Source organism: Neopelma chrysocephalum, unplaced genomic scaffold (assembly GCF_003984885.1).
Source record: "Neopelma chrysocephalum unplaced genomic scaffold, ASM398488v2 Primary Assembly neopelma1_68, whole genome shotgun sequence".
In the NCBI taxonomy this organism is placed as follows: Eukaryota; Metazoa; Chordata; class Aves; order Passeriformes; family Pipridae; genus Neopelma; species Neopelma chrysocephalum.
In genome coordinates this window covers 1487897-1505083 of record NW_020897727.1, presented here as the reverse complement: position 1 = coordinate 1505083, position 17187 = coordinate 1487897, and the positions used below count along the sequence as shown (strand labels likewise).

The following is a 17187-nucleotide window of genomic DNA, read 5'->3' as shown; positions in this document are numbered from 1 at the left end:
TATTTATGATCGTTGTATTTTCATAGTTTTGCTACTCAGCCAAATTATGAAATCTTAACTTCTCTCTAAATCATCATGTAGTGACAAATTGACATAGTGAAAACAGAATAAACGTTCAATAAATAGTTTGTACCAAAGTAAACACAAAATTCTTCTGGTTCGTGAGATAAACAGGAGAAAATTGTTAATTGATTATATCTGGTAGGAATCAATAACTTATAACCTTGCATCATTGTAATAACACAATAAAAATCTATTTTTATGAGGTCATTCTACAACCCATAATATTTTGTAGATTGAGTCACTATATTTCTAGAGTTGTTATATTCTTCCATCTTTGCACAGCACTGAAAGAAAGAACCTCTTACTCATAGCAAATCATATTAGTTTCAGGTTTCAAGTCAGACTTGAGCTATAATTCCTCAGTGTTTTTTGCCTTTGTCAAATCCCTTCTTAGATCTCACAATTTTGACATAACAATGTAAAGGTATGTATTTTTTTCTAGCTACAGCGAGCAGTTACACTGTTAAGGTACTGAGCTCTTAACAGTGAAATCTGGATTTTTATGTGGATATTTATATAGGAATTTAAATTATAAGTGCCTACTGTGACAATTGAGTCCTCCTCTGTGATAACGCTGTTCTGTTCTATAAGAACAATGAAGAATCTTAGAGTGGAATCCTAAAATAGTATACATGTTAATTGAGAAACAAACAGGAGGATTTTTTTTTTTTTTTTTTCTGTTTTGAAGAAAAAGTTAATTTTTTTTCTTACGACTAACCTCTTTATACCTTGGAATTTTAGATCACAATTAAGAAGGTAATTGAGGTAGATTTTACTCTTTTTAGCTTCAGTAAGAGAAAGTGATGTTGATGTAAAGAAGGACCGTGTCTTCTCTGTAACAGAGGAAAAGGTGATAGGTTAAGAAGTTAGCATGGCATTTAGGAAAATTGGAGCTTTTTTTTTTCCTACTGTCACAGACTTTGTGTATTTTGAGGAACTCACTGAATGCTAGTTTTTAAATGAAATGTGATAATACCAGTCTTTCAACTGGTTGACAAATACTGAATTTACCCTTTCACAGGCCTGGAAAGAAGATAAGTATATGAAATAATGTGAACTCTTCAGAAACTACTGCAGTGGGATCTAGTTCCAAAATTTAACAGACAAACTGCAGAGGCATCAAAGTTTGGCTGAGAGTGAGTGGAAGTATTTGGGTTGTTTAAAACTTTTGTGGTCTCTTTGTGTAACATGCAAATGACAGATTTTTTTTTTTTCCATATGGTGGAATCCAGTATCCATGTTTCTGAAATTAGTAAGGATTTCAGTACATACAGCTGTGTGATCTCCAGTGGGTTGGTTTTTTATAATAGTTGTCCTCTCTGGACAAAATGTGTATCAGCTGGAATGGATACTTGGTAAGTTAGCAACAAGCATAGACCAAAATTTTCATTCATCATTTTGGAAATCACAGGGAGGAAAAAAAAAAAAATTGGATTCTTTGATATTCATGTTTTATATGTGTGTGTATGCTCCTTAAAAGAAGAAAATGAAACTGTTCAGCATCCAGTATGTAACCTAAAACAGGTTTTCAGCAAGTAAATGTACTTAGACTGTGTGCAGAAAGTAAATTGTGGCTTAGCTAGTAATCTTGTGTACTGTATGTTAATCAAGAAGATGCTTTGAGACAGACTGAAAACCAACCTTGCAGCTTTCAGATGAATGTAGAAAAACACTGCGGCTTCAATGAAGTTGTCAGGTCTCCTGCTGTAGTTATGCTTAGACATCAGCTGCCTTGATTGACCTTTGACTTCTCTCCAGTTGCTTATTACCAGACTTCTTTTGCTTCTCGTGACCCTTCCTGTTTTCTCCCTCTGTCTTTCACCTGTGTTCCTTGTATGGAGGAGTCATTGAAGCAGCCAAGCTTGGGATCAATAGGTACAAGTACTCTACAGAACAATGGAAATGCGGCTTGATTAAATGCTGCTGTTTAGCTGCTCCTTTGAAACTGTCTTGACCCTTTACCCTTGAAAAGACTATCTGTTTACAAGCTGTGGCTGCTTACAGAAAATGCTGCTTCTTACCTTGTGATGTCACTATATACACAGGAAATGTGATGCAAAAAAAGTTATTTGGTGTAGTGACCTAGACCAAATTATATTACAGGGCAATCTAAAAAAAGTTGCAGAATTTCAGCTCTGTGGTTGGCTTTTGTCTGTGTCAGACTCTTTCATTAAGACCCTTCATAGGGATTGTTTACTCTGAGAGTTTACTTTATCTTTTTAGTTCAGTTTTAATGGTGCACTTCTGAAAACCACAGAGAGATGCATCATCCTATACCTGAATAACAACTGAATCAAACTTCTTTGACATTTTCCTTTTTTGATTTCTTGATTTTTCTTCTTGTTGTGCTAGATGGGTTTTTTGAAAGATAATTCAATGGCACTTCAAAAACTGGCAAATGACACAAATTTAGTCCTTATTTATAGTGCAATTAAAGTTTAAAAAAAAGTGATAAAGGATTTTCCTACTCTATCAGAGAGCATTTGATGATTTATTATTTTTATGTTTGGTTTTACTTGGACAGGCTTTTAAAGTCAGCATGGGTGACATTTCCTTATTTATGTAAGCTCTCATAATTGCAGTAGAAGAAGGATAGTTAGTGTTGTTTTTTCCATTGCCTTGACAATGATTTTCTCACTACCACTGGGAGACCTGCATGCTGGAAATTGAGATTATTGCATTTCCAGGCTGCAGGATACTGGAGATTGACTAGATCACAGAGGTGACAAATTTATAATCTGTGGAGACAAAGTGTTAGCCACATCATCAGACAGTTGAACCAAAAAGTAGCATTAGCATCAACTGTCATCATTCCTGTCGGAGAGAATGGTGTCTCCCAGAGGCAGGGGGAAAGAAGAGCTGGGAGAATTCCATGTTGTACTGCGCTCTGTAGCTGCCCACATTAGCTAAAGACCTGGTGTTATAGACAAGGGATAAAGTGTGAGTGGTCCAGTGAATGAAACATTATCATAGGTTTATTTCTCTTTACCCACTGAGGTTTATTTCGTGCAATATCAATCCATACTTTCCTCTGCCTACAGCAAAATGTGCTGATGTCATGGTATGTAACATGTACGCTGAACTACTGGCAAACAGTATGAACTAAAACTTTGTCTAAAAATTAGACATTTAAAATTAAGAGTCTAAAACCAGAATTCTCTCTTTCTAAAGTAGTGGAAGCCTTATCCAAACAGGGCTTTATTGTAAATGTTGTTATCACCATTATTGTCACAGCTTTATCTGTCATAAAGCTGAATTAAATAAATTTAATTTGGAGGTGCATTAAATAATCTATATGTTACCAACTCTTACAAAACAGAGGGCAACATAAAGGGGTTCCCTTGCCAAATGGTGTGCTAATCATGGTGCACCATGAATGAGCAGATGCTTACATAGGTTCATGACTTAAGTCTTAAATGCTGTCAGCCTTCTGTTATTAAAGTTTTTCCACATGCACAGAACTTGATGGCTCCAGGGATTGGCAGTGAAATACAAAGCCTTTTGTTTTCAGGTCAGCAGTTTAAATATGGTTCAGGTAGGTAGTGCCAAAGATTATTCCCACTGGGTATCTGTGTTTGATGGCCTATGTAAAATGCATCGGTTCTCCAACCCTACTAGGCAGGTGTGTATATCACATAAAGCAACTGCTACAGCTGACACTAATAGGTACCCTTGCTGGCATTTTTGGAGCAGCCAAAAATTAAATGGATGTAGAAACTGAGCAAGATGCTGAGAATGCTCTAAGCAGTCTAGACCATGGTTGTGAGGTGGTGATAAGCCAACGAGTGTCACGGCTGACTGTGGGCAGAAAGAGGCTATCAGTCTGCATTGCTCCACAGTTTGCTTGCATTAAAGTTATAGTAGCATGCACAGATAATCATATGCTGGGAGAGAGGCAGGGTGAATTACTGGACAATCTTAACAGGACTGATGAGAGGAAAGTGCAGTCCACAGGGAGGTCAAAGTATGGGTTGGAGGTGTATCAGCTAATCAGAGAAACTAATATAAGCTGGAGAATAGAATTAGATTTACTTGCTTATTTTCACTACTAATGAGATCTTTTGGGCATTTGAACAGTTTAAGTTAGCTATTATTATTTGTTCCATTTATTTTGTCTGAATTTTCAATAATTAATATATCATTGATGTGGAATTATTAAATTATGAACTATGATGATGTTTAAAGTAACTGAAAAAGGAAGTTGGCATTTCTTAAGCTTAAGAGGCTCTGTAAAAACATAGAACTTGAGAACGTGTTATATAACATGCATTGTTTTCATATTCTTTGTCTTATTTTGGTAAATGACAGTAGCCCCAAATGGCAACAGTGCTTAAAGCATATGTAATAGTAACGAGAAAATCCTACTATTCAGCAACTCAGCCACCTGAGAACTCTTCTAGAAGTATGCAACCCCCAGCTTGTGATGGACAGTACTCATATTTCCACATTGCTGTATTTTAGAGCTTATCGAGCCCAGTGTGGTGGAGCAGATAGGACTTATGGGTAGAGAGGTGTTAAACTAATAGTGGTGGACATCAGTGATATGATTAGAAATTGAGAGAAATAATTGAAACAAAAGGTATCTTGAAAAGATTGAGAAACAGGCTCTCAAAATACAGAGTTTGTGGGAGAAGCCAAGAAAAGTCTGTTTATTGAGTGTTGAAGTGAAGGCACTAATACTGGGAGAAAAGAGTATTCTGCTGGAAAATGAGAGTTCTGAGAATTTTAAGAGCTACTAATAAGAAAGTATTCCACTTTTTCTGCAAGAGTAAGCTGAATGGATCCATCAATTATGCCTGAGAATATGCTGGAGTTAGATTTACCTCCAAATTACACTGGAGGGCTTTTTTTTGTGCAAGTTTAGAGAGAATACCGTTAAAATTTTTGTCAGTTGTTTTTAGGCAAGTCAACATTTTCTCATTTTTACTTTCTTGCATATAGTAACATCAACATTTGGTCTTTCTGAAATCTGAAAAATATTCTTATCAGAATTATTTTTGACCACCTAATTAAGGTGGATTTGAGCAAGTGCACAGGAGGTGTCAGGTACTCAATATATCCACTACAGCATAGATGACTTGCTGGCTGCACAACATGTTTATTGTAAGACGTAGTTTACTGCATAAAAGATCTAACCATTCTATATTAGGCTCTTCTGGAAGCATTTTAGGTATTTGCCCTTCTTTTTATATTTGGAAATATGGATAATCCCCAAATCCAGATGTGTATTGATTGATAGGCAGGTTGGAGGAGGGGAAAGGAGGGGAGAAGAAGGATTTGAGAGGTAAGAGGGTGCAATGCTGGAGAAGATTTTAACTGTTTTGCTTGCCTGTAGGTGACACTGTTGCATCATTTATCTGTACGTTTTCACATATGTTGTCCAGGGACAAAAAAAAAAGTTTCATTAAAATAATTTGAAAGATTCAAAAAGTACATTTCACTAATGATTCCTTAAGCCTTGGCTAGAGAGTAGAGTCTTAGATATAGGTAGATGAATTGCATGTTCTCCTTCCCAAAGATGGCAGCAGTTTATAATATTATTTCTGATTAGCTAGCTCACTAGCATTGCATCTTCAGTTCAGTATTCCCTTGACAGGCAAGATGCTAAAAAGATTGCTCTGCATGTTTCTAAAGACTAATGTAATAAACTAGGATGATAATACACTGATGAAAAAAAAAATCTTAATTTGCTGCTAAGTTACAGCAATATAAAGTTAAAATGTTTTTCTTTACTCAAGTCATTTAAATTAATAATGTGTGCCATTAACTGAAATCTCACAGAGGATTTTTTTCTTCTTTGCCATTAAGTCTGCTGGCTGCAGTGAAAATGAAATATTCTATGAGGCTTGAGCAATCATCTATCTCTAAGCTACAGTGTGCCTGCTGCCAGATGTTCAGGTGCTGGTGCTGCTGCTTTGACATGTATATCTCTTCCAGGCAAAAAAAACCAATATATACATCAGTCCAGGTGCAAGGTGGCCTTGCCAGCAAACCTGCCTCCTCCTAGCAGTGACACTCATCCACTCCCCGTCAGAGTGTGTACATTGGAAGGGGATTGTAATTAACCCCTGGAAAGCATAGGTTTCACTAAAGTGATGTGCACAGTAATGATATTGTTAGCTTCCTTAATTTCCAGTTTCACCATCAATTATGCCATGTGTTTCATCCAGTTGGTGCTACCCTCCCAGTGTTAATTATAACCTACAAGACTGTTACAGTTAATTTTATGGCAAGCATATTGTCTCTTCAAGGCTCCACAGCAGCTCATAAATTATCTTGAAGGTAAAATGTAACTTGGGGAACTAGTTATGAAAATTCCATCCATCTCGCTTAGGAGGTGCAGCTGCTACTGTCAGCTGCCTCGCTGCTGCATTGTGAAGGAATTATGGTGGGTCAGGTTTAAGAGGCGAGGCCCAGGCTGTCACGGAGGAGAAAGGCTGTCCTGGCCCTGTCAGACAAGTACCTTCTGCCAGTCCCTTGTGGTTTCACTTTGCAGGCAGTAAAAGGCAGGCGGTGCAGGTGGATAGTCCCCAAGCTGTCTCTATTCATTACTTTACAGAAACTTGTTTTAGGTAGGCAGGTACGGAGACCTTTTCACTGTTGTCATAATGTTAGGCATCATCTGCAAAGTGCAAGATAGATAACTCTATAAATAACTTGCTGTTCTGTTGGGCTGGGGTAGTGGAGAAAAGATGATTAGCGCTGTAGAGGCACATGAAATAGCTCGCTGGTTTGTAAAATGACTGTTGGTTTAATTGTAGCAATAGCTTGGTCTGGAAGAGCACATCTGTTCGCCTTTATTTGGAATACACAATAAGAGGAGGTGCAATTTCGCTGCTAAGTAATTTGTGTTGGAGTTTCACATTAAATGAATTAGCATGGGTTTATATGGGCATTATTTATGACATCTCTCTGTGTGTATCCTGCTTTTTTGCTGAAGGAACTTCAAACACTCATTTCTTTAAAAAAAGGGGGGGGGAAATAATTAAAATACAGCAGCCCACAACTCAGAACAATGAGATCGGTCTTCAGTACTACTTTAATTTTTGTAGTACACTTTTATTATTACTATAATGCCTTATTCTGATCTTTATAATAATAATACAAGACTACCATAGAATCTAGTATTATATTCCAAGAATATATATATATATATACCAAGAATATACCTTGTTCTGCTATATTTCTTCCTTCAATATTTTGTATTTCAATAGTTTTAAATGCTGTTAAGCTTTGGGCATTCCTTTAAGAATAAAACCAAAGTGCAAATTGAATTTCCTGAGAGACTTTTTATTCTTCCACTCTTTTACCTTTCGAAAGGCATTCTGTGTTTACAGTGTTGTTTCCTAACTTCATTTACAGCTGGGAGGGCATATGAGGAGGAATACTGAAAGCTGATACTTTTCCATAGGCAACCGCTGTGCAGATGTGAGTGTGCAGATCCATTGTGAATGAGTAAATGTTATGAATTCAGTTGAGAAAATGAACAAACACAATAATGAAAAACAGCAAGGATAATCCATCTAAATATATGTTGTTTGTTTGTTTTGACAGTGTTCATTCAGTTTTAATTATTTTTGATCATTCATTATACAGCAAAGAAAAAGTGTTCAAAATAGTGCTGACATTGTAAATTAGACCTCTTATATGTTTGAAAAAGGGGAAAACAAGGCTCTTGAGAGACTGAAAATTAGTATGCTTTTAATGTGTGTTCTTTATTACTTTTCCCTGAGAATTTACAGTAAATGTGCCTTGTGATATCTTTTAGAGGTCCATTCTTTCCGCAGAGTCAACAGCACACAGTTTGGTTTATTCCCAGAAGAAACAACTAAGTTTCAACTGACCAGAATCCTGTATTTCTGTTTGTTTAGTTTTTTCAGAGAGAAGCTGTGCATTAGTTACAGCCTTGGGCAAAGTGAGGTGTAAAAACAGAATTGCCTCAAGAGCAGACCCAGAGGCATTGCTTCTAAGACAGGTCCTTTCCTTGTCTACCACAGAAGAGAAGAGGGAAAATTTTAAGTGTTGAGTATGGGGTTGCTTCACCTGGTCATGTATGTCATTATCTCCTACACTGCAGGATGTCGATCTCTAAACAAAGATTATCCGTCAGTACTGCCAAAGCAATTGTGGGGTACTTTCCAGTAAGGATTCTGCATCACGACTGGGAAGAATCTGCAGCTGCTGTAGGATAGTTCTTGGGAATTTGTGTAGGTAGAGAAGGCTGGGGACAGCAGAGAGGCCTGAGAATTTTGATGTCCCGTACTGATTTCTTAAGGGATAAGTTGATTGCTGAGTATCCAAAAACACAACATTTATTTTACTTAAAATCATGTGAAAATATCTGGATTATTGTTATCATCATCTCTTCTCAGCTTGATTTTGCACCATTGCAGTATTGCTGAGTTTAAGAGAGTTACTCTTGATTTGGTGTGATTGAGAAGAGAATCAAAGCACAGGTTCTAGTAAATATCCTCTGCATTTTCTTGTGATGGAATCTTGGACTTTTATTGTGACACTGTTGCAGAAAGATGCATCCTATTTGAAAAGTCTTTATGGTTTTAATTTGACACGTAAAATGGTCATTACCAAAGTCATTCTCTTTTAAATATAAGAAATCTTTTTTTATGCAATTGAATAGGAAAACCTTCTTTCTCAGAACAAAGTGCCTTTATTTCCTGGCTCTTGTCCAACTTTGATAGGTAAAAACTGAATTTGGAAAGAGAACTGTGTAGAATTGTGAACTTGTTTTTTAGGAAAATGGATTGAAGTAGCTGTGAAATAATTGGAAAGAAAACAGCTTAAGAGTTGGATCCAGACTATTCAGTTTCACAGGCAAACACATTTAAAAATGTTGCTGTTTCTTGCTTAACGTGACTCAATATGTTCTATTATCAACCCAAGAAAAACTGAATTTTCAAAATAGCTTCAGTATTACACATTAGATTCCAAAAAACATTTGGGGAAAAAAGGATTTGTTTATGACTTGAGTCTTATTTAAGACACACAGAATTTAGACTTTTTTTTCTGGTAAAAGAAGTAGTTTTAAAGAATACAAACTGAAATGTTTACCAGTTTAGTGCACTATCAGCCTAATGAATTTCTAAGGATAAGAATAATTTTGAATATAAAAGGGATTTTATAGTGATAGGTTGTGCAGATTAGTGTTGAAGCTTGATGCTTCAAAATGTATAAAGAAACTGATTTTTAATAGTATTGCAATAGAAAAAAATGGGGGGTTGAGTTTTCTGCATGCTAACAGTGAATTTTAAGTTCCAATGGGGGCAGAGGGCCTCTGTGCAGTTTGAATTTTGTGAAATCAATGGAGTGCTGAACACAGTTGACCATTTACTCATTCAGTTCGCCCATGAAAACAAGTCACAATACTGCTTATCTCCTTTATTGTGCACTAATATAGGAAATTCTGGTGTGAAACAATTTTTATAATCTTTTATTTCACAATATTCCCATACCTTGCTCTTTTTTTTTCTCTGAGATGGAGAATCACTGTTCTTCATTGCCATTTTAGGGCCTTCTGATCTGTTTTTTCTCTGTGTAAGACGGCTGCCCTATGATTTGACTTGGCTGAGAAGTGTAAAACTTGGAGTAGGATTGCTTGACTACCATAATACCATGCAAATTTAATTGTGTAATCAAAGTTACATGATTAAGAAACATGATGATGATATATATTTGGTTCCTGGCTCAACAGAAGTATGAAACAAGATCATTTCAAGAACATGTATAGTCTCTTGGAAGGAAAATGTAAATAGAATCACTTGTGTGTTTGAATTTTCACATGTTCAAGGCAAGCTACTGTAAGTGTATGTCTGACTTTTAGCATGAATTCAGGTCCTCTTGTCATTAGTCATTCAGTTTAACTGAAGTACTTTGTTGGAGACATATTCTATTGATGGATTTGGACTACAGGGATTTCTCTCTCTACGATGTCCTTCTGTAAAAGGAAATCCTCTTGGTATTTCACCAGAGTATTTTAAAGCAAACCAACAAAGTGACCAAAACAAACAAAAAAGTCCCTCAAAAGAAAACCAAAACCCCCTTGAAATTTATGAAGTACCTATGTTTATGAAATATGTAACTTTTCTTTTTTCTCACTAGAACCCATTAGCATATGCATTACCACTCTAACATAGATGCTGATCTTGAAAAGTGCTGACTGACTTTCTGCAGACCCTTAATTGTTAACTGATTTGGAAAATTCTAATACTTGAATTTTTACTAATTTTTATTTTTTATCCTACAGAAGGAACTGAAAGAAAACAACATGCTGTAAAATATTTTAAAAAAAAGTTTAATTTCTTAAGTGAACAACTTTTAAAAATGTATCAGTTATTACAAGGGGCAGTTGAAGATGAATAGAGAAAAATAATTTTGTTTGCCTACTCATTTTTTTGCTCAAAACCTGACCTTTTTTTAAGCATATTATTTTTCTTTGTCACACACAAAAAAATAACCCTACAAGATTTATTGGCGTTTGTATGGAAAAAATGAAAGGATTTTCATGTTTTGTAAGAAACTTAATACACTCTCACAGATGGCCCAGCTCAGGTGTGATTTTAATTATGAGATAAAACAAAGCCCAACACAGTAGGAAGTAGTCTTAATAAACGGCCTGAAGCTTTTGTCTTCATGTGTCAAAAAGCCTTTTTATTGCGTGATGAATTTTTTTTTTCTAGCTGTTTCCAAAAAATGGTTGGAAAAAATACAAGGGCTTCCAAAGTTCAAGTGAATTATTTTGGTCAAATAAAAAAAAAGAATTTTTTTTCCATTTAATTTTTCCTGCCAATAAGTTTAGGCTGCTTCTGGCAAATGATAGAAAAAATGCATTAATAACAATTAAACCTGCAAGGACACTAATGCTTTATTTATAAGTTAAATAATTTTCTATTTAGATGTTGTCATTGTTTATTGGTGTATCACATTGCTTAGTAGTAACAAAAATTGAGAATTTGTTAAGCCTGGCTTAAACTGCACTATCAGAAACTAATATTAATTTAAACCTTGCTATGGTATTCAGCCTTCATTATTAAAACACAAATAGTATGATCCTGTTGTTAAATATTACTAATATATTATAATAATGTTGTACTGTCTTTCCCTTAGTGGGGAATTATGAGGACCTCATGTTAGGACCTCAGTGTCCTGACATAGTTAATTATCCATAGATAATGGCTTTCAGCAGTAGCTGTTCTGAACATCACAACCTCACTGTTAAGGGCTTAATAAATATTTGCAGACTCAGGTGCAGAGCACCTCCGTCCCCCTCTACAGAAGCAAACAGCTGGGGTTGCTTTCCTGTGCTATACATCACATACAGCATCTCATTTGTTGTGGCAAACCTAATGGTGCAAATGGCAAGTTTTATGTCCTGTGCTATACTGGGCTAATGTTTGTTGCAGATATGTTAACTTGCCTTTCAGGAGTCATCTGTCTTTTCTAATGCAGAAATATCTTGGAAAGCAGAAACTTCTGGGGTTCATTTACTTGAATGCTGTGTAGATTGGTAAAATCATTTAAGACTTCATTTTAGAGTGTATAACTGCTATCACCTCCGATGCTGGAAGGTGGAAAATGGTAACCAGATGGTTCACAATTGAATTCTGTATCCACAAGCTTACTTTTAGGGAAGAGTTATTTGTAATAATTGTTTCAATTATAGGGCTGTGAAAAGCTTAATCTTAATGAGCTTTTACAAGTAATACAGGTTAGGGATTTTTATTTGTGTGTGGTTGAATAAGTTTCATGGGAGGAAGTACCCACAAGGTTCAGGTAGCTGTGTATCATCTTAAATTATGGCTTGGAATATTGGGTTATTCTTACATAACATTCCAACTTTAATTGCTGTTGAATAATGGAGTGAAAGGATGAAACTCTAGGTTTATGTTTGTGGAACTAAGCCACATTCAGAAAGAGGCATTCTATCAGTGGTACAACTTTTATGGGTTTTGGTGATTAGTCATCAGTAAGCCTCTCTGTCTAACTAGTCACAATAGCAGTAATATTTAAAATGTTACTCAACAAATTATTTAGCATTCAGTAAAAAAAAAAAAAGCTTAAATTCTTCCTGTTTTTCTCATAGATTTCAATGCTTTCAACAAAGGCCTCAAGGAAAAGTCATTTTTTTTTCCCCCTGAAGTTTTCCATTCTCTGCTTCTTCCTTGTCCTGCCATCCATGCATCCTTGGTCCTAATCCTTTTCCATTTGGGGATTTTAAGGGTTATATTGTATTAATTAGTCTCTTCTAGTCATATTCATCATGTGTTATGAGAAGGTAGAATATAAAAAGTAGTCTATAATAAATAATGATGTGTTTTAAGCTTTTGACCACGTGCTGACTGAGGGAGCATTTGGAAGAACAGTGTATGGTCCATGAATTTATAGTCCAGTTTAGGCAGGAAAATTATCCTTGTCTGCCTTGTTCTGTGTGCATTAAGCACTGTGATTCTCAGTTTGTGTAATGACAAATGCTCTATTAATATTTATATTTTGTAGGAAATCAGTTGTTGAGTCAAGGGTAGTGATCATATTTGCCTTGCTGGGTGCCTTGACTTGCATGGGTTGCCGCGAAGCATCATCCTCAGCACTGATTAGCCTGGTCTCTGAAACACTTCTGACTGGTTTCTGGTTGTCAAACACACAAATTTTTTTATTCTCACTATTTGGAAAACTGTAGTGACCGTAGGAAGCTTTGTAAATCAGTGTTAATGTTACTGTGAGCTTTATGTTTCAGTTGAAGTTGTGGTTATGGTGTTGCTTATTCAGTTATGAGTTTGGTACAAACCTTGAGGTAGGAATTTTCATTCTAATGTGCATCCTATGCACAATAGGTTATGTCTTCCTACTTGTTAACACAATTCTGGTGATTTACTCCAAGTGAAACAAAAGCTGGCAATAGTGGTCTGTTTTTGAGTGGTGATAGGCTGTCAGTCCTAAGTGTTATGTCTTCCTGTCAAACAGAAGACACAATGGCAGTGCTTGCTTCCCCTTGACTGTTAATGGTACAAACCTAAAAGTTACATGAAAAACACGGATCTGACTGTAGGATTAAAACTCAATAAATATAATTTAACTCAATTATATATCTTTCTAATTGGGTGCACTTTAAAATTCTGTTGTAACTATTCTGTTGGTAACCTATGCCCCTTTGAGTCATTAACAAAATGTAACTGATCTTCATCTATTTTATTGGGGGGGGAGGAGGAGGTTAATCTTCAATATAATCAACGCAAGAAACTTTTGGCTCATGAAAGTAAATGTTTTCAATCCTTTGTTGTCAGATCCCACAATTTTCTCTGCAGCAGACTTAGATGAAACAGAAAACTGATACACTGAGCCACTGGAATTGCAGTCTTGCAATTTAGAAATATCCACTTTATCCCTTATAATTTTTTCACTAAGATTCTTCAGTCTGAATCTGATATAGGTAGGAGCCAAGACAAACAGTAACCATTTATAATCATTCAGAACAGTTTGGATTTCACTAGAATGTAAAGCCTTGGCTTTGTTTCATGTGTCTTACAAGGATAGAAAGTGCATTTAAATTGCAGTACTCACCGTGGCTGCATGTTTCTGTAGTATCTACAGACTTTTATTTTCAGCATTATAAAGATGTGAAAATACTAGTACAGTGAACTTTCTCAATTTACCAGCTAAAGAACTTGATGTAAGGTCCTCTGGCTTGCTAGAAAGAGTGTCTACAAAAATCTATCTAGTCCTTCAAGCATGAGTGAGAATACAACAATACCAGTGATGCCACACATGTGCTTATATGAAGGAAAGGGCAGGTGTGCATCCATTCTGTGTGGGGCACTGCCCTGGAGTGCTGACACCTATTAGAGTTTTGATCCTTCAAAACACTTCTGAATGCACAGCTAACCTGGGGTTTTAAAGAACGAGTACTGCAGCAGAGAGTATTTGCAGGACTGAGACATAAAATTTCTTTAGTGATTTACTTCTTTACTTGTTTTAGAGATATTTCTTAACTAGCTAGAATAGCTTATAGTGAGTTTTCCAGTTGCATAGCACAAAAATGGAAAATATATTTATTTTCCTGCAGGAGTCTTAGTCATAGAATTATAAAAACTATCAAAATAGGCTCTTCCCCTCATTTTTAGTATGTTATTGCCTTACCACGCAACATGCATGTGCATGCATAGCTCATTTTGTGGTATGTATATTGAATTGATACATAATCACTCCTTGTAGTAAGGAGAGTTTGCCAGAATATCATTCAGATTTGTCTTGTCTTGCCCTGTCGTCCTGAATTACTTGAGGTTAGGAGCAATAGTATAGTTGCTTTGTACCTCTAGGAAGTTGTTTTTAGTATTATAGGTAAGACTTGTTTATTCTACCTTATATAGCACTTTGAAATTCCTAGATGGAATTGCCATGCAATATATATATGACAACAAAAAGAGAGAAGCCTCGTGTTTGCAAAATCCATGCTGGGAAAGCGTTATGGCAAAGCCATTGTAGTACTGTGTTCTTAACAGTTGAAACTTGTGAAATGTTTTGCTCTGGACTTAGATAAACTTATGGTGAGCTTTCCACATCTGGGGTCAAGCCCTAGCAAAAGTTGTGTTATCCTTAGACTTGAGCTGGGCTGGCATTTCTGACAGACGTGTAAACAGATGCAAGCGTTGTTGCTAATGACAGGTGATTATAAGTGGCATGGGTGCCAAGGTAATTAAACCATGCCTTGACAGGAACATTTGGTGAAATGGTATTGCAGCATTAGAAAAATTGTTGCAACGCTTTTTTTCCCCTGCTAAGCTATAGACCTGAATATCACTCATTTTGATTCTTTGGCCACAGTACTCCAAAACCTGCTCAATGCTTTACCTATAGAAGTGTTCAGAAATAGTTGAATTGCTCTGCTACATATCAGTGGGGTTTTGGAGCTTTGAATTGAAGCATCTGCTTCTGAGAAGGCTTTTAGCATATAAATACAGTATAAAGTCCAGCACGGAGGGATTGGTGATGTATTATCTTGCTTTATGACAAGATAATGGTTACTGTGCCGGATTTATTAATGGCTGAATTATTGTGCTGCTGTTTGTCATATATTTCTTATTGGACATCTTAACTGCTTTTACTGCTGCAAATTGTAGTTTCTAAATCTATTTAAGATTTTTTTGTGTGTGAATGTACTTCACAATGAAATACAGTTTATTCTAAAAGTGAAAATAATGGTTGCTTTAAAAGTAATGCACTTGATATTAGAACTTTTATGAACTCCAGGCAGTATATTCTCAGATCTTCATGAAGCAATTTCATAGTTTAAGATGACTTTATCTTTTCCATTCAAATTTATGTAGCTGATAGTGAATAATGCTAGTTCCTTATTGATATCAGAATTCCTAGCAACTCTTTATTTAAAATATTCACTCACATATTGCATGAGAGCAGTGGAAAAATTTGGTTTAACCCCATAAATTAATCAAAATTGATTTAATAAAATATGAAATATCTAGTTTAAGGATATTTTCCTGTTATTCTGTGTGAAATTCATAATAATCTTAGGATGGAAACGGATGAAAACTAACTGTTCACACTATTGATGTTCCTTTGGTTTTTCCTCAGCCTTGAAGTGATCAGTGTTTAATATAATAATCTCAGCTAAAATCCTGGACTTCTACCAAATCTGGGAGAAGAATTTAATCCTGTTTATTTCATATTCAGGATGGAAAGAAATTATTTCTCTCTGCTGTTTGGTCAGGACATCACTATAGCAGTACAAGAAACTGCTATAAATAGTAGATTGTAGCTAATACAGTCTTAACATTTGGACTGGGTACTTAGCAAAGGGTCTTGGAAACTCTTTTAACTCTTTTAGTTTAAAGGTCATTCTTAGAAATGAAATTTTAAATATGGTGAAATTTTCACACCAGGTACTTGAAAAGATTCAGTTAAATTACTTGTTAGATACCTGTCTTCCACATTCTTATGAAAAGAAGGTAAAATTGAGTTAAACTCCTCAAGATGACAATGAAATTTTCTGTGTCTCTTGTTGCTTTATTTGTTTTCTTCCCCCTGTCTCCCAGTCCAAGTCTCTCAGCTTTCCATCCACTATTTCTTCAAATGAGTGGGCTAATAAGACATTGATTACAGTGAATACAATTGTAGAATTTTAAGCCTCTGGACTGACAAAGATCCTGTAAAAAGTTTGTATGGTCCAAGGAAGCTGGCTTGGATGTATCTGATAAAGTCAAGTGTGGCAGAGGTGAGTGGCGTGTCTGTCAAGTGCAGCAGTGGTGACCTAGCAAAGGGAAGTAATGCCTCTATGGAGAAAATAAATTAGGGGATCACTTTTAAGGATTGTAAAGCTGAAAAGTGGGAGGGTAACTTTGGCATTTTTGCATTTAGAATTTCTCAGTACAGGAGCGTTTCAGAGGTTTAAGAAGCTAGACTGTTTTTTCTTCAGCAAATCAGGAGGTGTGCAAGTCATGCTTCTGTTACTGTTTGCAGCTTGTAAGTAAAGAAACTGTAGCAGAAAGAAAAGGATTTGGATGCCCCTAGTTAAGGGAGGTGTAATAATTGTAAAGCCTATCAGAAATAAAATCAGTATCGTATTGAGGTCCAGTACTAAGTGTATGTGTTCCTACGTACAACTTTTCCAAAGGATTTTAATGTTATGTGCAAGTAACCTTGGAGCTGCCAGTTTGCTTTATTTATGATGTTGCCTGCTAGTCCCTGAAGCAGATAAACTATAGATTTTTTTTGATCCTCCATTTGCTAGGCTTTCGTTATAGTGTGGTTACAGTCACAATGTCAGCACATAAAATGTTAAACATCACTGGTCTGAAAGAAGCTTCCATTGTCTTCTACTTCTGGTGCCTGGGGATTCTTTCTAGTCTTGCAGTGGTGGTTCTGTCAGTGTAATATGTCATGAAGCATTTCTCAGTAATGACAGACATTGAATATGAGTGACAGGAACTCTGACCGAGTGAAATGGGTTCAATTACCAGAGATGTAGGGTTACCTGAGATAAAACCAAATGGTCCAATTGTGCTTGGTTTTGACCCTGTGACTCCCAACTATCCAGCAGCAAAGACAAATGGCTGATTAACCATCCCCTAACCCTCCTTTTCTGTGATAAACTTGTTT

The 17187-nt window shown here is 35.9% G+C and overlaps 1 protein-coding gene across 6 annotated transcripts in view; it reads left to right on the top strand.

Annotated features, from left to right (window-relative positions):
• FTO (FTO, alpha-ketoglutarate dependent dioxygenase) overlaps positions 1–17187 on the top strand; it is a 235509-nt gene that overhangs the window by 104993 nt on the left and 113329 nt on the right. The window contains exon 9 of one of the 6 annotated variants that reach the window (XM_027684981.1): positions 1085–1133. The exons of the other annotated variants lie outside the window; for them this stretch is intronic. Within the exon in view, the coding sequence (XP_027540782.1) occupies positions 1085–1109 (25 nt within the window). The 3' untranslated portion in view covers positions 1110–1133. Of the gene's footprint in view, positions 1–1084; positions 1134–17187 lie in introns of those variants that run through there. 6 annotated transcript variants of the gene reach the window in all.